The sequence below is a fragment of the Octodon degus genome, unplaced genomic scaffold (genome assembly GCF_000260255.1).
Source record: "Octodon degus isolate 3935 unplaced genomic scaffold, OctDeg1.0 scaffold00051, whole genome shotgun sequence".
Taxonomy (NCBI): domain Eukaryota; kingdom Metazoa; phylum Chordata; class Mammalia; order Rodentia; family Octodontidae; genus Octodon; species Octodon degus.
Window position 1 is genome coordinate 6,605,122 of NW_004524627.1, and position 24,895 is coordinate 6,630,016.

Consider the following 24,895-nt stretch of genomic DNA (forward strand, 5'->3'; position numbering starts at 1 on the left):
GCAGGAGGGGTGGGGAGGTACGACAGAGTGGTGTGGGGCGGCCCAAGGGGGTGGGAGAGGGTCCGGCCCACGCTGCCTCCTGGGCTGGGACTGGTCCCGCCGGCTCAGGGTAGCAGGAAACTCTCCGCACACTCACCGGACCTGGGCTAGGACTGGGTCTGGGGGCTCCCGGAACTCGGCAGCTCTGTGACTTCATTTTAGAATGAGTAACCTTAGTTTGGTGCACAGTGACAAGTCTTTCCACTTGCTTGCTTTTACCAAAGTCTTCTTGTACAACAGGTGATGCACAGAATAGTAGAGAGTACAATCATAGCCTCTGAAGTAAGATCCAGTTTTAGGTTCTAGACATACTCATGTGACTTTTCAAAAGTTTCTTTATATTTTTCTCACTGGTAAAATTATGGAAATGCATTATGAAATTTTTATAAAAAGCAGAACATGTAGGCAAAATACCTAATGTGATGGCCATCACACCATGAAGAGTGGAATTAGCATATTATTGTGTGCAAATACACACAAGTGTGCACACAGAGATGTCATTTCTCAAGCAGCATTTTGCATTTGGGATTCAGTGCACACTAAAGCTCATCCGCAGCTCCCCGAATCACTCTCACTGTGCTCTGCAGTTGTTCCCACCCAGTCAGAACTGTGAAAAGTCTGAGCCCGTGCAGTGCTCCCAGTCCCAGCTAGTGGTGAAAAATGGTGAAAAAGGCCACTGGGTGCCTGCGGATTTCAGCTCTATTTCCAGAAACAGGCATCTTCTCAGCTTTTTAGCGCAATACTTTGTGAGTGCTCATGAATTTGTTGTAAATTTGCCATTTTAAAGAAGTCCCAAGCTTTGTGCTGAAGCCTCATCTACTATTCTTGAATGCAAGAGATGTGCCTCCTGGAGAAAATGCATGTGACAGGTAGGCTTGTTCAGGCGTGATAGGCAGTACTGTTGGCCATGGATTTGCAGTTAATGTACCAGTCATTTATGCTAACTGCGGTATCTTTAACAAGAAACACACCAAAAACAGCATTATATACTTAGATCAGTTGATCAGAATGTTTTGCCTGCCAGCTCATAGGTACCTCACCCTGTGCTGCCTATGGTAGCAACGGTTCAGTACTCACTTACTCAGTATTCCTGGAAGCTTTAGAGAACAAGCCACCACGAATAATGAGAAGCGACTAGGTACACTCAGCAAAGTTTCCTTTATAACCATTACATTTATAAAAGTTAACTTCCAAAAATTTTGTTCCTAATAAAGGTTGATTTTTTTAAAAAAATTTTTGTCCTTCCCACCCTCTCACTCCTCCTCTCTATCCCCCTGCCCCATTTTTTGTTCTTGTTATTATTACTTTCATCTGCATATGACTCCCAAAGACAATTGCAAACTTCATGTGTTATATATACTAATAAAAAGCAAAGCAAAGTATCCCATTTCTACTCTCAACAGTGAAATGAAAGTACATAATATTTAAGGATCCCAACTGTGATAAAACTGTATATAGCTGAGTAGGATGAAACTAGCTTAATAATAAAATCAATTACCCAAACTGATAATTGTAAAGATATTATATCAGAAACATCATCCTGTCTCATTTACTCTTCATAAAACCCATGAAGTAGAAGTATTATTATAACCATTCTATTGATTAGGAAATTAAACCTTGCAGGGTAAGTTCCTTGCCTATAGCACACAGTAAGATACATAATAGGAAGCCAAAACTGGGATTTAGGATTGCAGATTCCAGAATTTTTTGATGTTTGGTGATAAATAGTGCTTCATGAAATGATTTACAGATTTTTGTTCACCTACTAAACAGAGCCGTTAAAACTCCAAAGCTCTCAACTAAGATGAATGGTAGCAACAAAGTCGCAAAGACAGATATTTATAATCTTTAAATCTAGTATTTTTCATTTGCAGGGACAGTGAACAATGTGAAAACAGCATCAGATAGCAATGATCTCAGCCACTCTGCTCATTTCATAAGGGTGCTTAAGTGTATTCCTCTTCTGAAATCTTGTTGGTTCTATTTCCTTTTGAGACAGAGAGAGACAGAACTTTAGAAGTGTTTCATAAATTTCCATGCCAGACACAGAATTGCTTATTTGAGTGCTCTGCTGAGTGAATAAAGACCAAGGTATCCTAGATCTGTTTAAAAGTTATGTAAGTTTAAAGTTGAATTATGTATGCACTTCACATTTAATTGGCAACATATGTATAAATGCATATATATATATATATATATATATATATATGTATAATTTCATATCCATAGGAGTTCAGTCATATAAATCCAGTTATTTGGTTTGCTTGCCATAATCTGTCAAGATATTTATTTTAATAGATGCAAATAATAGTTTTTCAAACAGTCAGATCTTCATAGCAGTGCATTTTCTTTTAAATTAGAAAAGCTGGATATGATGGATATATCATTGCTAGATAAATACATTTTTTTCTGATGGTATGTTTGGTTTTTCTACACTTATAAATGTGAGAAGCAGAATCCTAGAGTTTCAGAATTATGAGGAGCTTAATAGTTATTGTTTCATCCATCACTTTTTTACTTTATGGGAACTGATGGGCAGAGGAGTGACATCATACAGCCAACATGATGCAGGTGGTTAGTGGTGAGACACTTCTTTCCCATGCAGTAATCTTTCTGAAAAAAAAAAAAAAAAAAACAAGTGTTTCTTACTTGCACCAGAGAAACCATGTTGAGCAGTTCACTGACTACAGTGAATGGGGCTTCATGAATTAAGAATATGAAGTAGCTGATTTCCTTGGGCTGTGATTTTAAGCTCTTCCCTGACAAGTGCAAGGGCCTGAGTTCAATCCCTGGTTCCACAAAAAAAAAAAAGGAAGAAAAAAAAAAAAAAAAAAAACAAGTGTTTCTTACTTGCACCAGAGAAACCATGTTGAGCAGTTCACTGACTACAGTGAATGGGGCTTCATGAATTAAGAATATGAAGTAGCTGATTTCCTTGGGCTGTGATTTTTGTACAGGATTCATAGGGGACTGGGACAGTGATTGAATCAAAATGTCATGTTCTTGTTTTAAGTTTAATAAGTAGTGAAACAAAGAATCAGTAATTGGATAAGACTAAAGACTTTAACAGTTAGACAACTGTTTCTTATATAATATCTTGATAATTATAAATTTGAGCAACTGATTTTGTTACTAAGGATATTCACAAATTCTTCTAAGTACTATAAAATCACTTTTTTCTCTTTTGGGTGATCAAATAGTCAAATAAGACATTTGGTGCTTTCAGCAGATTTTATGATGTGGTTATACCTGCTTTCCAGAAAATGTCCTGGAACCACACTTTTATGAAGGACCATAGTAGAATAATAAAATAATCAATTTACTGTGCTCACCCTAAAACTGTCAACAGGAAACATGGTCCAGACTTAGAATTCATACACAGAATGCATTACTCTTCAGAAGAAGCTGATATGGACAGGTTCTTAGGCAATAACTTTTAAATCATTTAGTAAAGATCCGAACCCTGAAAGTGTTTATCCTATAAAGCTGAGAAAATACTCAGAAATTAAGGGATATACCGAGATAATTGGTAGTAAGTCTCCCCAAGTATATTTTTTATTTGAAATATCTATGATTTTTAAACATCAGCTTCTAAATTCTAGCTTCACACTGTTTGATTTAATAATCAGATACAAAAGGTATGGATTTCTACATGGTACTAGAGCACAACGAATGCATTTTTATATTCTAAAAAACAATTTTGAACTCACTTTTAAATATCAATTTAGAACCAGACCTAATCATTCAAGGGGATTCTTCATGCTTTTTTAAGGCCATGCGATGGCCTTGGCATGATGGGTATCTTCAAGGAAGTCTCTCCCTGAGATAGCACCCTAGGAGATGTGTTACACAGTAGGCTGTTGCATCCTAGGCCTCCACAGGATGAAGGGCCTGAACTTCCTCAGAAGTGGGTCTCACCTGACTTGTGCTCTTTGAAGGTCAGTAACTTCTTCCGGTGATGTCAATCTCCCTGTGCAAGCCAGGCCACAGAGGAGGAGAGGGGGCTTCATTAAGGATGTTCCTGGAGGAAATCCCAATAGAATAGCACAGCATAGACCTATCAATCATGGTCTAAAGACCCCCCACCTATCAGTCACTAAGAGTCATGATCCTCCCTAGGAACTCATCTCTAACTCTCAAATAATAGCTTCACTCTTAGAAATAGCCCAAAACTCAGTTCTTGGAGAAATAGTCCAACTCAGGCACAGGGATAGAAATAACTCAAGGTGTCAACAAATAACCTTTTCATACAAACAAGCTCATTATCTATTCATCCATATAGGTTGCATCTCATGCATACAGTCTTAGCAGAGAGCATCATGAGAAATGACAAGCATGGTGAACACAGAAGATGGGTCCCAGGATGAGCTATCACACATATCCAGGTCAGCCCTCTGCAAAGGTTTTGGACTCTTGACCTGAAATCAAAGCGACCTCTTCCAAGACCCTCCTGGATCACACCAATCCCCTTTCCAATGCAAACTTATGCTTTTTGAGGATATTGAACATCATCTCTTTGCTTGCTTGTTCTTTTGTATCTCTGTGACATGTCCAATACTTTGTCCATAACGCACAAGGAATCCTTAGCCCTATCAGCACTATGATAACCAGCACCACAGTAATAACCTCATCAGGGTAACTTGCTGGTTTCTTTTCTGATGTCCATCAAGGGCTGGATCAGGAGCCTTATAAGACCTTTCATACTTGTGTGAGTCCTGATAATCCTACTTTGTATTTTTCATCCAAGCAAATTTAACAAGTACATTCTGTTTTTCCTGGTTTCTGACTATTCTGTCTGAATGACTGCTTGTATTCCAACTATACCAATGACTTCAACTCATGAACATTTCTCCTCTCCCTTGAATGTTGGTGGACAATGATTCTCTGAAAAAGTGGGGGGAAAACCCCTTACCCTTAGAATAAAATATGAGACTTTGGGTCTTACATAGGCAGGGTCTCTGCCCATGACCAGCAGGAAATAGCTGATAAAGATGAATCCTTGTCCCTAAACTTTCTTAAAAGATTTTGTGAGCCAGGTCTCTCAGGGAGATATTAGATAAGACAGGGCAACTGCGTGAGGAACACTGCTAGGAGAAAAAGGGACATTCTCAATACAGCGACATCATCATCACTGTACACAGAATCTGTCAGCAAAGTGCTATTTTGGATCGATCAGAAACGTATTTTCAAGCATTCATTTGAATCTGCTGTTGTGCATAGGGCCAGTCAGAAGATGATCTTTTCAATCCTTCATTTACATGTGGGCATAGTCAAAAGATGCTATTTCTGATCCTGTATTTACAAATAGTAGGAACCCAAGAGAGCATTGGATAGGACAGTACATTCAAGGTGTGAGGCCATGTGAGAATTAGGACAACTTTCCCAGCACCTTATTGGCAGGAAGGTGAGATAATCTGGGAATCCTGTACACAAAAGACCTGCTTTTCTCATCTTTGGGGGCTGCTATGATCCTTTTCACCAATCAGTTCTCACCCTTCAGAGTGTACTTCTTTCCTTTCTTCAATAAGTACACATTTTGCTCCCTTTCATATATATCTTGTCCAGCTCTTCATTTGGGACACCAAAAACTTGGAATAAAGCCTTGTGGGACTTCCTTTCTACCCAGTAACACCATCGCCTTAGACACAATGTCTTGAAGCTGCTCTCTAGCCAGAGTCGTATCCCTTTTCTTCCTGTTTCCTAAGAAACCATTGCTTTCCTGACTTCAGCTTACCCATATTTAACATTGAGATCCCTTTGCTTTGCACATGACCTGAATAAATGCATTCTTCATTCTCCTCTGGTGATAGATAAGTCCACACATTCAGGATCATCAATCATTTTGGGACATGGTGGAAAACCAACTTGTACTTTTATGAAGTGAGTCTGTAAGAAATGAGACAATTTCTCCAGAGGTTGCCCTGCTATGTAAATTTCCATGTGTTGGGCAAGTTTGCATAGGAAAATGAAATGATGAAACTTCATGTTTTTATTAATATTGCTATTTCTGGAGTCAGACTTCAAAGAAGCTGTTTCTCTGGTGTAGGATTTTTTACTGAGAGATTTTCAATTTTCTGTGGAGCACACTGGAGTTGATAGCTTTTGTTGCAAATTTGCTGAAGGTTTTCAGGACTATTTGGGCCTCTGTGAGGTATGATGAGTTATGAAAGGAGATGAAGGAGAGTCAAATAAGTCTTTTCAATCCACTTTGGAAGCAATAATTGTTATTATTAGTAGTAGGGGCTACAAACTCTTGGACCTAGGGGGTCCCCAGGTATGTGAAAGGATGTTTGCTGCTTTGTTGGCCCATAATTAGATCTCTTAACTGAGAAGTTGGAGACTGGGGCACTCTATTTTCATTCATTTTCCCTCTGACTGCATTTTGATTAGTTCAAACCGCTAGTCATCAGCATCCTTATTTTGCTTTTTCAGTCAGTAGAACAGATGGAATCTTTTTTTTTTTTTTTTCTCGGTACCGGGTATTGAGCTCAGGACCTTGTGCTTGCCAGGCAAGCATTTATTCTACTGAGCTGTCTCCCTGGCCCCTAGAAGATGAAATCTGAACACATGAAATTATTGCTTCAGTTAGTAAAGCTGAGGCATCAAAGGTATTTCTGGGTGAAGGCAGCAGTACAGTTGTGCCCAGGAACAGTGGATTACACTCTTCTTAACACATGAGGGAGGATTGTTTTTCTTTCCTTGTCAAAAAGAAGCATGCCTAAGCATTTGATGAATCCTGATGATTAATATTGAAAATTTTGGCTTTTAGTTAGACTTTTTTTTTTAAAGTTGAGAAGGATTCTTTTTTCTTTTTTGGCTGGCTCAGGCTGCTTTAAGGGCAGGTCTGATATGGTATGTGGAGCTGGGGATTGAACTGCAGTCCCTGTGCCTGACTGAGTTTGCTCAAGGAGGCTTTTAAACAACTGAGCTAACTGGCAAACCTCCTTTTTAGTTAGAATTGATGACACAGATATGTAATTTGAGTAATCTGATAGTGTGAGGAAGGAGAATTTCAAGTTTAAATCCATCCTGGCCTATGCAGCCATTTAATGAGACAGTGTATTGAAATAAAAAAATAAAAACGGGAGGGGATGTACTTCACTGTGAAGGCCCTAATTGCATACCCAGTAAAGCTATTTTTTTTTCTTTCAAGAAAAATTGTGAGGGTTGGCAAGGTAGCTCAGTGGACTAAGCACCTGCTTAGGCAAGTGTAGGGGCTGGGGTTCACTCCCTGGCACCACTTGCCATCTGGCTCTTCCCCAGAACCCCCCACCCCCACTCCAGTGCACTGATCTGGCGACCAGGTCAGGGAGTGGTGGCATGCACCTGTAATTTCAGCACTAGGGAGGCTGAAAACCGGAGGATCACTACGACTTTGAGCTGCGTAATGAGACCCTGCACACGCACACGCACACACACACACACACACACACACACACACACACACATTATATCCAGAGATTATGATAGGGAATGAGCTCATGTAGAAATTCAGAGAATCTTGAGTTGATGATGTGGCATATGTATGGGAACTTTCCATGATTATAATGGAAATTAAAACTAATACAATGGTATGAAATTACAGGCAAAGCTTGAAATGAGGTATAGGAAGAAAATGGAGTGGGGGTGGGGCAACTTAATAAAGTAGGTACAGTCCTGAAAAGATCAGACTGAGGAGCTTCCTGAAAAACAGGACTAGTTTTCATGGTGCCACTGGGTTCAACTGGGAGCTGGTGACTTCGTGCTGGACTGTGAGTGTGACATTTTTCTCAGGCTTTTCCTTCATGTTTTTGGATCTTTCCTGGTAAAGATGGGATCTTCCACCAAGTGCTCTCCTCATTCATGGAGATGTCACAGGGTCCTAGTGGTCACAATTCATGTGGTCCTTGTGACGATAAGAGGGGAGGGGAAAGGGAGGGCCTGTTTTGTGCTTTGTCAGGATAGGGGGCAGATAGGGAAAAAGGACATAACTTCTTCATCTGTAGTGGAGAACAGGTCATGAATTGGAGCCTAAAAATTCCCCTGTCACCTGTCCCTTGAGGGTACCTGTCCTATTTCACCACCATCCTGTCTTTCTCCTTCCCACTAAGGTTCTATTTCTCTCTAGAGCCCTTTGTTTGCACAGTACCAGTGCTTTCCTCTCTTCCAATCACTATGCCTTCCTCAGTCACTCATGTAGCAGACAGTCAGCATGTTTTAACCTTTGGGACCATTAAGCACCTTTACTTCTAAGGGCTGATTATCCACACATGCCTTTGTCCCCCTTTCTAGGCAGCTTTGGACAGTAAGCCAACTTCTGTCACCTTTGTGTGTCTCAAGTGTTATGAAGTTGTGCATAACTAGCTGAGTCACTTTTTATCTTTCAGCCTTTACTCACAGCCCTTCTGGCCTGAAGCCATCTCCCTGGCTCCTGTGTGTACTTCTTGTTTTTCCAAAGGACTTCCTTTCTGATGTGCACTAAGTGACTCTGAGATTGCTGCGGGAACAGCACACTTATTACATGGTCACCAGGATGAGGACCTCATCTTTCCTGGCTCACTAGTACCTCATGACCCTTCAGCTTCATGGTCACCACAAGCTGACCGTTGTCCCTCCAGCCTGTGTTTCAGGATGGTGTCAGTGTGGGGCCATGTAAAGGACATTAAGGAGTGTGGAGAGTTGAGCTTCAGTCTTGCTGAATTTGTACCCACAGTCTCTACAGCCTTTCACCACGTAGCTACCTTTAATTGCTCATGGCAAGGATACAAAGTCAAATCACTGATACTATTTGATTGTAATAAACATTCTCAGTATAGCTAAAGTAACCTTACCCACAGTTGTGATTTGAATTTAGTATGATTTTATTGCAAAATCAATGTTATTTTCTGTGTATCTTTATGCCTCATAAATTTTTAAAGAAAATATATGGACTCCACAATCGCATATGTTAGTAAAAAAAGTTTAGTGAAATCAAATCCTCTTCATTCTGCACTTCCATCCATGAGGGAAGGGGAGGGATGGTACCACAAGCCTGATGTAGACCAAGGTGATGGAACACACCATGGAGGAAACCTCACAGCACAGAGGCTTGGTGACAAAGGTGACAGTGAGACCACACCAGGTGCTGGCCCTTCTGTGTGATAATTCCATCTTTTGGGGAAGACAGAAGAAGCACCAGTGTAGCTGTGAATTCTACTATTGCTTGGCCTCAGCTGAAGTGATTCTGAGTTAATTAGCTAAGGTGGGATTGAGTCCATAATATATAAACCTCTCTAAAGTCATTCTCAGCCTCACCCAGAGCTGGAAACCATTCAATCCTAATTCACACCTTTCCAAGTGTAATCTGCACAGGATACCCTATGTTTCCTGTAAACTGCAGCTTCTCAGCAAGGGGGTGGGGTGGGACCTGAGATTGGCAGGCTCACTAAGCCAGGTTGTATAGAAATTCATAGCCAATGGCACATGCCGGAGTATCAGACTTTAAGCAGCTATGCCCTGGGTGTTAATGGCACACTAGTCTTGAACATCCTTCAAAAGAAATCATTCCTGTTCTCTGTCATACACTCCCTTTTGGCTGTGTCTCCATGCAGCGGTGAAGTGTGTAATTTGTGGGCAGGCTATAGTCAAATGAATGATTCTGGGAGATACACCTGAATAATTCAGGTCCTGTGTAGGTTTCTGTTCCCACAGGGACTAAAGTAGCGTAGCGATCTTCTAATGTTTATCTCCTGAGTCTTACCTAGTACAAAATCTGCTTTCTTAATTGCAATCATTTTCTGTTCACCAACGGTACTGCTCAATGTGGTCTGAGCATCGGGGCTTCCCATTGCGAGAAGCGAGGAAGCTTTTCTTCTTTCACATTCAATACTCTAGGTCCTCTTGACCCAGATGCTAGGCAGGACCTGGCAGGATGGAGGAAAGTGTGCCATCTTCTCCCTGTCTCAACTCAGGAATTCCCAGAGTTGTTTTGAGGTTTCTCACCCAACTAACAGAACAGCAACTAACCTGCATGCTTGTCAGTGTCCAAGTGACAGTCAAGATAACATGCTTTAGAGAGACCACAAGTAGATACTGTACATGCAAAACATATGTATAACATCATGTGATACACCAACCATTGTTGAATTCCTATTACATTGGTTAAAGACATTTTGTATTATTTCTATTGCTTTTAAAAACATTTTGTATTTTAAAAATAAAATGTATGTATAGATAACAGCTAGTTTTAACTATAAAATGGAGAGGATTTTTATAACTGTGTAGACTATCTTTGTTATAACCAACATCACTAACAGAGTCATTAGGAAGTCCAATACTGACAATAAATAAAGAAATCTAGAAGCACCTTTTGGGGTCGGGATGTTGATGAGGTAAAGCAAAGCAGGTACACTGAGGCACCTCTGTTCAGATGCCAAGTCCAGCACTGACTTTCCCCAAGCAGTTCCAATACTTCAGCTTCTTTCCAGCCCAAATCTAAAGCTGCCCCTTCTCGTTCTGTCTCCAAACTTAGTCCATACATTATCTCTCCAGTGCCGCTGGCACTGATCACTGTTCTCATCTTTGAGCCCTTTATAAATATTCATGAACTACAGGAAATGATCCAGGAAGCTGGTTCTCTAGTTGAATAGCTGATGCTGCTGGGCAAGTAATCATCCCCCCATCCTGAGAGTGGGGTATGGGTTAGGTGAAGTGGGAAAACTGGAAAAATGAAAAGAACCAAGGCCAGTGTAGAGGTCCAGGTGCCAGCTTGCCTGTTGCCCTGTGACCCAAGGCATGCCTCACTCTGTAGTTAAGGATGGCACTTTCTGGCAGCAGCTATTGGAGGTGTTAGGTAGTCAACTATTTCCTGCCAGGAAGACACACTGCCCATCTGAGATTATGCTTTTTACCCATATTACATATAGTATGTATGGGCCAGGGAGACAGCTAGGTGGTCTAAGCACCTGCCTGGCAAGCACAAGGAACCGAGTTTGACCCCTGATATCTCATGCTGTGCTGGGCCCATGGCAAGCCAGCCTCTGAGACTGGAAGTCATGGCACACATCTCTAATACCAGTGCTGGGGAGGCTGAGACAGGAGAGGCTGAGACTGGAGGATCACTATGAGTCTGAGCTGCATAGTGAGACACTGTACCAAATAAACAAATAAAATTAGCAAATGAATGAATAAATAAATATGAGATGTAAGGTTTAGGAAGACAGTCTGTATTTCTAGAGTGCCCATTAGGGAAGTTATTATTATTTGCCAAAAATATTGCAAAATTTATATATATATATATATATATATATGAGTTCTTATTTACGTATAATTTTACTTCTCCTCTTCTTCTTCTTCTTCCTCTTCCTCCTCCTCCTCTTCCTCCTCCTCCTTCTTCTCCTTCCTCTTCTTTCTCCTCTTCCTCCACCTCCTCTTTCTTTTTGGTAGTTAAATATGGTCAGCTATGTTCTAAAAATAATAAATGGGAATTCTAGGAATAAACAATTCATAAATTTTAAATTATACACTCTTTGGACCAGGAAGATAGCTCAGTAAAATAAGTGCTTACCTGGCAAGCGCAGAGTCCTGAGTTCAATCCCTGGTTGCAAAAATAGAAAGAAAGAAAGAAAGAAAGAAAGAAAGAAAGAAAGAAAGAAAGAAAGAAAGAAAGAAAGAAAGAAAGAAAGAAAGAAATTATACACTCTTTTGAATAGAATGATGAAATTTGACCCTGTGCTCCTCTATCAACTCAAGATATAAATTATCCCAGTGTATCCACGCTGCATATGCTATCTGTCAATTACTTAGTACCCTTCTCAATTATCAGACTGACTGTCACAGTATCACAGTGCTTGTGTAAGAGTAATAGTGTTCATAATTCTGATATGCCAAAGATAATCCATGAAGTGTTTCTTCCATGTGAGAAAGTCAAAGTTCTCAACTTAACAATTAAAAAAAAATTTAAAAAGTATGGCAAGGTAACTAAAATATATAATAAGATGAATAGGAAGAAACATAATACATGCAAGATTCAGTATTACCTGAAATTTAACAGATTCACAATAGGTCTTGTATCCTATAGGTAAAGGGCCACTTCCAGAAGGATCATGCCCTGACTCTTCGGTTCTCTGACATTTTATAGAAATCAAATATCTCTGTATTTTTTCATTGTGGCTGTAGGTCCAAACAATTTAAGGAATGGGTCAAATTAATTCAGTAGCTGTGTGAAAAATAATGCATATCTACTGAATGGAAACTTAGTATTTTCATTTTATTTTTAAATAGCCACACTGACTGATGAGGTCTTTGCCTGTGAGTAGCAAGGACTTTTAAAACCCAAAAGTCAGATTGGACATTGATTTATTAGTCCTCATGGATTGGTCATATTGATTGACAACAATATACAAAGATCCAGGTTTTGCTGAAATTTGAAATAATTGAAAGAACGTAGAGGCTAGGGTTGACAGAGTGAATAACTGTGAGCTCGGAGCCTGCGGCATCCAATGGAAGTTGCTTATTCTTAAAGAGTTAAATATGCCATGTATTTCTTTTGGTTCATTGCATTATCTCAGGCTACCTCTTTCTCAAGATTGAGAATTGTGTCAAAATTGAATAATTTGGCACTGCACAGAGAGGGAAAAGCCCTTAACTGAACAGGATGTGTAGATCCAGGGCTGTGAATACATTATATCTCTAGAGAATCTGCTTTTTTATAGATCAGTCTAGACAAAGAGGATGTGATCCATCATGTCAGTATTAATGATTACATCAAGCAGGCAAAATATCCTAAGCTAAAGCCATGACTGTGAAGTCTTCTCTTACATAAATCACTTTATGGAGAATAAGTTGCTTCCTTCATTCAATAGAAGCTAATTTAAGACATACTAAGTGCCAGCTCCAGTTCTGATTACCTGAGACAGATCTGTGAAGAAAGCAGGCAATAAACCTTGGCCTGCTAGAAATTACCTTCTAGCCCATTCTTTGTCATGCATAGAAGAATGCAGTCTCCTAACTTTTAGATGCTTCTGTCTAGCAACACAAGACAATTATAAAATGACTTTTCTCCTCTAAAGTTTTATGTGATGGCCTATTTTAGATTAGAGTTCTGTGGAAAATAGGCATAATACTTAAGATATTTAGAGGCTAATCAGTGACTGAAACTACAGGGAATTATTGTATATTAATGAAAACCAATGATCTATGAATGCTGTCTTAATGAAGACTGATGATACCTGAATGCAGGGTGAATGAGCCAGTAGTCCTCATTAATAGGTTGATTGGAGGAAGAACGTGGATACATAATTGAGTTGGAATGACGGTTTAGTTAAGTCCTCCTCATCTTTGTTTATTCTCAGGAAATTCAAAATGGTATTGAATGCATTCTAATGTTCTTGCACTTTCTTCATGGTATTGGAAGCATCAATATGGGGATTCTTTTATCTCTTGGTGTTAAATAGCAGCATCTACTTTTAAGCCTATGGTGTGAGAAGGGAGAAAGGTATTCCATTTGATTTCAGTAGTCATTTTTGAATCTTTACAAACTTGGAAAACTATGTTTCTCAGGATCTTCAGGAACTGTAGAGGACACGTGTATGTTAGCATCATATTCTCACTGAGTCAGCTTTTCTCCATTCTGTTTCCTGGAAAATCAACAATAAATTAATAAACAAATCATTGCAAATGAAATCTTCTGAAATTTAATTTAGGGCCTTGCTGTGGCACCACAAGTCCTCTAAGCAGGATTTTCCAGATTTTGCACTAAAGCAAGCTAGCATGAAATGCGGCCTCTGTAGACACTAAAGAAATAAAAATGTTTTGCCTCTGCATCAAGTATTGTATATCCATGAGCACAAAAGTGTATTCCTTCTCCACAGAAGAAATAAACATTGCTGAGGCTTTTATTAATGGCCTTCTCAGTTCTTATATGTGTGTGCTCGCGCACACACACACACACACACAATTTAATAAGTAATTTGGTTTATACCATATCTTTTAGTCTGCATTCTACCCTGAAGATTTCCCTGGGCCATGAAATATTTTTTTTTTCTAAAACGTTTTCTCTTTTTCTATCATTGTGTGACATTTCAGGATATAGATGCCTCCATTTTTCTGGAGCCTTCCCCAGTGATGAGTCTAATTTCTTTTGTAAACCTGTAAGATAAATTTATTGAAATAACCAAAGAAGTGAAATTTAGCTATTAAAACATTCTCACTAAAGCATAATGTTGTCATTATGTAAAAGTTCCTGGTGCTTTCCTTCCTGCATCCATCCCTTGCACTTTGTGATCCAGCTCCTTCAGATAAGCGCTGGCTGCTGTGAATGGAAGGGCGGCGTGGATGTGTGCTCCCCTCCGCCCATGGTGCCCAGCAGGCTCAACCTGCTAGGACTGTCTGTGGTCAGAGCTGATGCTCTGCCCTGCATCTGCCCCACAGCCAGGCCGGAATGACCCAGGTGCAATTGCAAGTCACAGTGATACTTGCTGAAGAATTACTATTGTCATTAATTTGATTTAAGATAGAAAAATGAGAAAGAAGGAGAGGCAGTTCATCATACAGACTAAAGCAGAGTTGTCTTTTTAGAAAAAAAAATGTTTATTTCCAAATCATTCCCACTAAGAACAAATAGTGAAACCTAGGAAATGTGATTGGACCCTACATTTAATCTATCTGTTTCTCTGGCCTGTTGCCCCTAGACATCACTGGGAGCTAGTTGACAGGCAATACGGTGCTGGTCTTTGCACCAGAAGAGCAGGGCTTTGCCATTGCCTTTGCTGCTTGCTAGTCAGGGGCTCTGTGCTAAATGATTCATTCATTGAGCTTCTAGCTGCCCGGTATTCAAGCAGATGTTTTTTACAACAAAAATAAGAAAACACATGGAACAGACATAATAGAGTAAACTGTATGATATTTTGCAACTGGGAAAAATTAGAATTATAGATAAGAATGCCTTGGAGGGAGAAAAACACATCTTTAAATTGAGTAAACTCCTGGTTACTTCTCTATGTCAAGAACTCACTTGTCCCCTGGGATAAAGGCTGCATTTTATTTTCCTAAGCCTTCAAAGCATTAGAAATGAACTAGAGGGACTGGGGAGATGGCTCAGTAGAATAAGTACTTGCCTGGTAAGCACAGAGTCCTGAGTTCAAAACCCTGTCTCACAAAAAAAAAAAAAAAAAAAAAAAAGAAAAGAAAAAGAAATGAACGAGAGAGGTGGAGAAGGGAAGCGAGAGGAGAACACCAGTCCAGGGGTTGTCTCTGTGGCTGAGCTGAGCTCACAGTGGCCTTGGCTAGAGGTTACTAGATGAGAAGCCATGGCTGAGTATGGCACCTGAGTCTCATGCTGAGGATGCCTGCATCTTTGATCTGATAAGGCTTTGCCATCTCAATCTGGACCCTCACTGCTTGGTTGAAACACTTGCTCTGATCTCAGAAAAAGTATTCCCAAGAGCTTCACAATTACCTGTTTCCCTAGTGTGGTGTGAAATTGGGTTGCTCTCTGGCCTCATTCTGGCTGGCCTGAGACACTGCTATGAGCCTCTCAGTCCCATAGAGCCTGTGATGGTGGGTGCCATGCCAGAGCCGGGTGAGGCTGGATCCAGGACAGGGAAAGCGCAGCACCAGCTTCTGGTCTGTAAGCGCTGTTTCCACAGTGGTGTGCGACATCATACCAGTGATCCCGAACCTTTTAGAATTTTCAGTGACAGCGAACAGCCTGCTATAGCATGTGTGCCACAGGTTTACTGCCACTGCTTTACACTCTCTGAAAGCCTTGGCCATCTTGGCCATCCTAGCAAACAGGCAGAAGTTCGAGAGATAGACTTCCATTATGTCTAAATGAATCCAGAAGAATAAAGAACACTAGGTATGTGTCTCCAATGTCACATGATATCCTTTACACTGTCACTTTCATTCCCTGTGATACTGTCACTCATTTGCTTTGATTTACAGTGATTAATGGAACACAGAGCTTCCTGTATCCTCAGTGTCACAGTTTAAAAGAAATAGGACAATTCTTTGTTGCCATTCTGCCTTACTCACTTATTATGTGAGGAGCGCTTGTTTGTTCACTCCTCCAAAGCATGAATAAACACTGTGTGTCCAACACCACACACGTGTTGGTGCCAGGAAGCGCCCCAATGTAGACAGTGTGACATCATAGACAGGAGAAGTTCTCTCACAGGGACAAGGACAGGGTCAGGGTCAGGGTCAGGGTAGGGACAGGGACAGGGTCTGGGATAGAGTCAGAAACAGGGACAGGATCAAGGTTAGGGACAGGGACAGGGTCAGGGACAGGGACAGGGACAGAGACAGGATTAGGGTCAGGAACAAGAACAAGGTCAGGGAGAGGGTCAGTGTCAGGGTAGGGACAGGGTTAGGGTCAGACCCAAGAACAAGGACAGGGACAGGGCCAGGGTCAGGGACAAAGTCAGGAATAGGGACAGAGACAGGATTAGGGTCAGGGACAGGAGCAAGGATGGGGCAGGGGCAGGGGCAGGGTAGGAGCAGGGGCAGGTTCAGGACAGAGACAGAGACAAGGGGTTTTACAAACTTTTTTATTGGATTTTTGGGTCTCGCTATGTGGTATGTGATCCAGGCTGGCCTTGAACTCACAGCAGTGCTTCTGCCTCCGCCTCCTGAGTGCTGGCATAACAGGTGAGCACCAACACAGCTCTGTAAACATTTTTGTCCTTTAATCAACTGACAAGGACACATCCTTTCTTATTATTCTTCAGGACACCTCACACTTTAGTCTACAAAGAGCTGTTGAGAACCTGCCCCTCCTCAAACTCTGGGACACCCAGGAAAGGGTACTGAGATTTAGACCAGGACCAGTGATGATTAGAAATTAAATCTTGAAGACTGATTTGTTTCACTTTTCTCAAACAGACATAAAGTCACATGGGTTTTAGTGGCTCGTAATCAGTTTTAGATCCATGCTCATCTGTTTCGAACATCTGGGCTGAAAGCGTTTTGAAAATGAGAAATTTTAGGACCTCGAATATGTAATAAGGCATACACTGTAGCATGCTTATGTGGATCTGGGCTAGCACTCTCTGATCCAAACTATTATCAATACTGTCACACTATGTATGTATGTTTACAATGAGTGGTTATATATGCAGGCTATAAATAGTCTCACACACAAATACAAATCGGTACAACTACAATTACAAGGTGCTGTTAGGACCTGCCACGGGAATTGTACACTTATAGATGCTTCCTAAGCTCCAAGGAGGAGAACACATCCTTGCTCAGGCTGTCAAGGCCTCAAGGTATAGATGAGTTGGAGTGGCATCCTGTAGGGCTGGGGCCCCTTGGCAGGAAGAGGACACTACAGTGCCCAAACCGTACTGGTAAAAGTGTAGTGATACCAAGACAGAGGGCATGAAAGCTCCACGGGTGCTCGAGATTCTTCATCGGAAAAAGAATCTAAATTGCTGTCTAACTTCACCAAAAGTATTAGCTAGTAGTTTGTACTTTTTATGTCTTAACAAAATGGAAGCATTGACTAGTGTTTAAAAAGGAGCAATTGCAGAACTGGAAAATACCTCAGCGGCTTGAACACCTGCCTGGTAAATGTGAAGGCCTGCGTTTGATCCCTAGTACCAAAAAAACCCACAAAAAAACCCCCCAAAAAACAAACAAGAAAAACCAAAAACAAAAATAAAACAATGATTATTCTTTCTTTCTGTCTTGTAAATAAAGCCATAATTTTTTTTTACTGCTGATAGAATAACTAACTCTACTGTTGTTATATGTAGTATGGGACTATTGTTAAACGGACATCTAAGAAAGTTTTACAGTAAATTTCAAAGGAAATCTAACAATATTTAGATCAGTGATTCTCTTTTTTGCTTTTTCTGTATTTTAGGGAAGGGTCTACAGGGTGTTCAGGGTCTCACTATTAAATCAGACTCGTAGTGATCCGCCTGTTTACAGCTTCCCAAGTGCTGGGATTACAGGTGCACAGCACCACACCCAATCTCAATCTCCCAGCTCAACACACCCTGGGGGCGGGACCAGCACAGCAGGCCCAGGGATAGAACAGATCAGCGATTCTCAACATGGACTGTATTTTGCAAAGATGGGCAGGGTAGGAAGAGGGGCCAGTGCTGGCTCTCATCCCTGACAACAGCCTGGATACAGAGACTTTTAAAGTTGGCAACATTTAATAGTAATAACACTGTTTTTGATAAACTAACTCTGGGTTTTAAGTTTTATAAAAGATAAATAAAATCACTGGCCTCTTAAGCATTTTTTTGGGATTAGAGTGAAAATTTAAAGTATAAAAGTAAAGCAAAATTTACATTTCAGTTAGTGTTTTGCTAAAAAGATGCTTTTAAACCAAAAGATAATCTCATCTCATTCTGTATTCATTTTATTAGAATATACATTTTGCCAAAGATTATGAGTGTTATGATCCATGTATGCACACAGATTTATCATTAAAACCTGGATACTGCTCTCCTCCCATGTAATTTCCATATTTGGCATCCAGTCAAAGCTGTAAAAGGGAGACAGCTTCCCCGATCTGCTCCATCTCCACCTAACGAGCCCCTATCTGCAAAGAAGTTTAGTTCTAAAGGAGATGGAGGCCCTGGATTTTAACCCCATGGAAACCTGAGATTCCAACGACTGGCTGCGCCGCACACAGCTGAGGGACAGTGACACCCAGGCCCACACAGGCTTCTGACGAAAGGCCATGTCCAAGCTGCTGCCTTTGTTTGTCTTCATGGCTGTAAGGGACCATTAACTGGCTTGACCTTGGCAAAGACATCTTGAAAGTGAAACAAAACCAAAATTAAACTTTCAGGCTTTCCATTCTAAGTAGTAGATTCTCTCACGAGAAGAAGCTATAATACAGACATAGCATCAGACTACTCGCCTATGTATGTTCAAGATAAGGTTATCTCATTTGATCAAAACACTGGTGTACCCCTTTCCTGCCAAGATGCAATATCAGGTATCAATTGATAAAACAGACTCTGAAATGTTTTTTAGGTTCCAGTGTAGACAACAATAAATTATGTTTTAGCAGTCGGCATTTGTTTAGATTGTAAGCACTTGATATCTTTTCTATTGCCATAAGAAACAACAGCTGGCTATAAATCCTCAAAAATTGATAAGGATGCATGGAAACTTTGGAAGTGAGACCCAATTGCTTGAGAAAAATGGACAAAGATCCTTTCAAATCCAGGTCAATTGCACATTCATAGCTTTTATTAGCATTTCTAAGCCATAGACAGTAACAGCATGACTGGCTACTAGAATTTTTGGTCCATATTTGAGCTTTATTTCTACATGATTATAGATGACTCAGTCCCTTAATGAGACTTTTAAGAGACATGTTTTTCTGGTACTATAGAAATAGCATCTCGAAGTTTAATCTAAGCTGCCTGAAACTTCCGATCTGATAAAATCACTGAAGCTACTGAGGAAATTGTTGTGGGATAGGCATTTGTTGGATAAAATGTCAGTTGGCAAATATGTATTTCTCTGTAGGTTACCGAATCTAAAAATGTAGTTATTTGAAAGCTCGGGGGTAGATTAATGGATGTCTCAGATGACAGCATTTTCTTCAACAATGGCCCTGTTGTTCCTGATTTCATGAGCTGCAGGCCTCATCATGGAGATAAGGAGAACAGGAGGGACTTCTAAGTTACAGAAGACAAAAGAGCCACTGAAGAATCTAAGTACTGTTTTCTTCTCCAATATACTTGAATGAGAATATTTTTCTAAGATTAAGTGAAATCCTGTATAAAATATAATGGTGAAAATCTAAAGAAAACTATATTTATTTAGTTTCAAAGGAGTTCTTATGGCCCAGGAAAGAACACTGGCCTTGGAAATTAAGCATTTGGTTTGGAGTTTTGTCTTTCTTGTAACAAGATCCCTCTTTTCTAGCCATTCACGGGGCTTTTCAGAGTCAGTCTTCTGAGAAATAGGACCATAGCTCCTGCCAGTCATCAAAGGATGGAAGCAATTTGCATGTTGATGCACACAAAATTATTTTTACTTTTAATTAGTAAAATCCTCAAGTTAAATTGTGGGCTTTTCCCCCAAGCCAGAAATAGTTGTGAGTTCACAATGGAATGTGTTCATAGCGGGGACTGTGTAATCTCAAAATAGTGATGTATGCCTTTTTAATTTAGATAAGCAGCATCTGCTCTATAATGTTTTTCTTTTGCCCTTTTTTTTGGAATAATGTTTTCATTTTGAAATCAGTTTTAGCAGGTACAAGTTAAAAAATAGCTTATCCCAGTAAATGTAAATAACTACCCAAATTAGCATGGTTTCTCCCACTGGTACAATTCATACTGGAAAATCTTCTGTCATTTAGGAGAATCCTTTATTTGTTATTTGCTTTTATAGCACACAAATATTCATCTCATTCACTCAGAATCTTTCCACACATGGTTGTATGATATTTACTTGAAGTATCAGCTGCATTTTGATTAATTGAACACTCCTTAACTTTGGAGACTTTGTTTTTTTCAATACATTTTTTCCTTTAATAGATAGACTACACAGCTATCAGATTTTGACATAAAAGTAGGCACATTTTTATCCAAACACCTTAGAAATTTTTATATGTGTCCTGAGTCAAAAATGAAGATTGGCAAAGATAATTTTCCTTTTCTCAATACTGAGGAAAAGGATCTTAATCTTTGGAAATTGACAAATATAAATAGGCCTGGTGGTGCATATGTGCCTGTTATCTCAGCGCTCTGGGAGGCTGAGGCACAGGGACTAAAAATTCAAACAGTTTAGATACTTAGTGGAAGCCTTTCTTAAAATAAGAATAAATAAAAAAGTCAGCAAATAAGTCTGTCCAGGGATGTAGCTCAGGGCAAAGCCCCTGTGTGCAATCCCCAGGACCACATGAAACAAAACAAAGGAATGGCTGCCCCATGGTTGTCCGGTTTTTCTTTCACAGCCACACCCCTGAGCTCACTTAAGCCTGCACGAGTGGATGCTGCACCAGTGGTCGAATCTCCTTATCAAAGAAGAGACTCTGACAGGTACTGTGGTCTCTGCGCAGCCTGGTTCAATAACCCGCTGATGGCCCAGCAGCATTATGACGGCAAGAAACACAAAAAGAATGCAGCTCGAGTTGCTTTGCTAGAACAACTGGGGACAACCTTGGATATGGGGGAACTGAGAGGTAAGAACGCCTACTCTATTTTGTGTTATAAGACAGCTCTCTGGGAATGGAGTGCACTTCCACAAGTTGGGCTAATCCTTCTTATTGTTTCAATTATTTAGGAAAACATGAAATTTTCTCAAAAATGGGGAAGAAAAAGAAAATGATGAACTGACTTTTAGCCTAGGTTTTATAATTTTCTTCTTTGCAGAATACTTATTTGCATATTTTTATTAACTGCAATGGTGGTTGCTGTGTAGCATCTTGCGGCCACCTCCTGCCTGATCCCTGCATGGACAGGTCCTTCTAGTAGCTAGAAACCAGGCAGCATTCGAGTTTGCATGAGGTATCACTGAGGCTGCTGAGCAGACTTGTAAACTAGGCTGACAGCAAGTCCTGTGGATCATTTAGGAAATGATAGCCAGTTTGTGGGGGCATCATAGAATATTCCATCAGCAACAAACCATTTAAGCCTACTTTGATTACTCAATTATTTTGATCAGCCTTGTATTGGTGGTGCAAATGCAAAACAAAATTTCACACTATATTTTAAAATGTATGGTTAAGAAAAACAACTGTGCACTTTATATTTTATGTTTTGTATATGAGAGAAACTATGTGATATTTAAGCTTGTCTTTCTTATTTCACCAAACATTATGGCCTGAAGATGCCTCCATTTTCATAACAGGCAATAGGAAAACATATATTTTGAAAATGGGACGGGGACCAAGAGGTGAAGGGAGTGGAGAAGGAGAGAAAGGGAAGGGGAAGTGAGCATTAAGATGCCCTGTGTACCTGTCCACCGTGAATGTAATCATTATTACTGCAAACATGCATTAATAAAAATTTTTAAAAAGAAAAGTCATTTTTCAAGGGATGCGCTTGACACTGTACCTCATCTAATTGTGGTTTTATCAGGGGACCATCATTCAGAACAACTGACCATTATAAATGACAGCATTTACAGATCAATTATGAGAATGGAGTCCTTCCTGTATTTTGCACATTGAACCTGTGAATCTTCTTACACTAATCTGTCTGTGGACTCTAAGAGCAATAATTATGACAAGAAATGACCTGGTCGGTCTCTTGACCATGAAAGTGGGATGAATGATTATACTTTATGAACTGGGAGGTGAGAAACCACTTCTGAATATGTTGATTGGGAAAGGTTTGAGCAAGGAGTGTGAATTAGAACTGTGGGTGGCATTTTAGCATGTGAGAAGGCATTCTGAGAGGGCAGAGTTGTGTATGGGTAGGCAGAATGCCAAGGAGCAAGCAGTAGAGAGTTGCTAACCATCACCAAAGAGTTCAGTTCTGCCACATGGGCTCAAGGTTGCAGGGTCCAGGCCTATGTGTAAGAACATGACGAGAGACTGCTTTTCCAAGATAATCAATTAAAACAGTAACTAACAGCAAAAATATAAAGCCCTTTGTTTTTATGAGTGTGTTTCCTAGCTATGGAAAAGCATGGGTGTAATATTTTAGTGTGTCAGATTGTCTTACTATAGGAGGCTTTGAACCATTGGTACTATTGCTTTTTGTTGGGGAATTTCTTATGTTCTTAGTCAACATCTTGTTAAAGATATAAGACAAGCGTCCACAGCTGAAAGCTCCCCCCACCACTGCTGCTCCTGGCAGATAACAAGTTGGCTCAGTGATTTCTTCACAGCAGGGCGCTGAAGGAGAAAAACAGGACTTTATTTATGTTTTGTGCCAGATATTATGACCCGAGGAAGAATTATTCCTACAGCACATGGTTCTTGTCTATTGTGAATTATCTGTACTGTATCTTTTATGTATAACCGTATCATAATGACTTGGGCGTCTGAATTCTGTAACTTTAAGCAGCTTGTCTTTTATATGGAAGACAAAAAGGCTGCTCTTGGACTTGATAACTCAATATGAATATGACTCAGTAGCACATGAAATGTGATTAGCATTGAACACAGTGTCCTTGGATCCAACCTTTTTACCCACCCCAAGTGATGTCCTCAAATATATTCACTCCACTCTTAAATATTGCAGCAGCGTGAAGAATAAAGCAAATGTGGCAACCTGATTCTTTTTAACACACACACACACACACACACACCCTGACATACATGTATGTACACACACATGCACACAGGTGCTGCATGCGTGTGCACATACATGCTTATTTCTGAGATGCTTTTAGGAAAATGAATAAATAAAGTTAAAAGTGCTGATCTGTGAATACAGTCATGTCCACAACTTTCAAAAGTTGCTGTCAGGTGGTAGATGGAGAATGAAATGGTAATGTCACTGCAGGGGAAGCTTTCTGTTCTTTTCACTCATAGCACTTTTCACATATTTAGACATTTTAGTACTGAGTTATTTTTATGCTTTCCTGACTTTCTGTTTCCCTACTCTCCCTCTTGTAGGTTGTTGACATCTTAAAAGCAAGTATCTGCTTTGCTCATTAATGTGAGGGTTCGAACTCCTGAACTAGTGGCAGGCAGAGAGTAGGTACTCAGAATTGTAGACTGAATAAACAGAAAGGCAAAATCAAGCCCCAAACCACTTAAACCTCTAAATCCTTAATGTGGCAGTATGGTGTGTTGTTCTGGGCATCCACTGACTGTAATCCCTCAAGCATGCTAGACAAGTGCTCTACATTAACCTATACCTCCAGCCAATGCATCATTTATTTCTAAAAGAATTCTGATTGGATGTCATTTGCATAAAATTATTTATGATTTTTTTTTCTAATTTTGAAAAATAACATTTTAAATACAGTGAAATGCAGAACATTAAGTGTTATAATTTGATGGAATTAGACAGTATAAACAAGATAGTCATACTCTTATTAAAATAACTAAATGATGATTCATAGCTGAATTCTATAAGACCATTAGGGAAGTTACAACACCAATACTCCTCCAATTGTAATGAAATTGAAAGAGATGGAATACTTCCAAAATCATTCCTGGAAACAAACATCACTGTGATTCCAAAACCAGATAAGGACTGAAGCAAAAAGAAAACTATGGACCAGTGTCTCAAATGAACATAGATGCAGAAGTCCTCAAGAGAATATTGCCACATAGAATGTGATAAATCATCAAGAGACTCACACATCACAACCAAGTAGGTTTCAACCTACAGATCCAGGGATGGTTTGACATATAAAAATCAATAGGTGTAATATATCACATAAATAGCAGCAAGGATGAAAATCCCATGATCAACTTACCAGATGTAAAAATAAGTGTTTGACAAAAATCTAACAATCTTTCTTGATAAGAAACCCAAAATAGTTATAAAAGGACTTTACTTCAATCTGATAAAAGTCACTTATGCAAAGCTGTGGTCAATATCATATTATATGGGAAGAGGCTGAGAGCTTTCTGTCTAAAATCAGGAAAAAGAAAGGGATGTCCGTTATGACCACTCCTGTTCAATGTACTTCTCAATGCATCATCAAAAGCAATCAGGCAAGAGAAAGAAATAAACAGGGTTATGAATGGGGAAGGAAGACACCAAATTATCATTACTTGCAGATGACATGATCCTTCACATAAAAGATCCAAAAATTTCACAAAAGCATTCTAAAATTAATAATTAAATTCAGCAATTAACTGGATATAAAGTTAGCACAAAAACCCATAGTGTTCCTGTACATCAATAATGAGCGGAGGACTAGGGAGCTAGATCAGTGGAATAAGTGCTTGCCTGACCAGTGCAAGGTCCTGAGTTCAATCCATGGTACTGCACAAAAAAAAAAAAAAAAA

At 39.8% G+C, this 24,895-nt stretch overlaps 1 protein-coding gene across 1 annotated transcript in view; it reads left to right on the forward strand.

Moving 5' to 3' along the window:
• Positions 1-24,895, forward strand: part of Zmat4 (zinc finger matrin-type 4) — a 457,773-nt gene that overhangs the window by 272,234 nt on the left and 160,644 nt on the right. Inside the window, exon 5 of the mRNA XM_004633077.2 lies at positions 20,933-21,160. Within this exon, the coding sequence (XP_004633134.2) occupies positions 20,933-21,160 (228 nt within the window). The remainder of the gene's footprint in view (positions 1-20,932; positions 21,161-24,895) is intronic.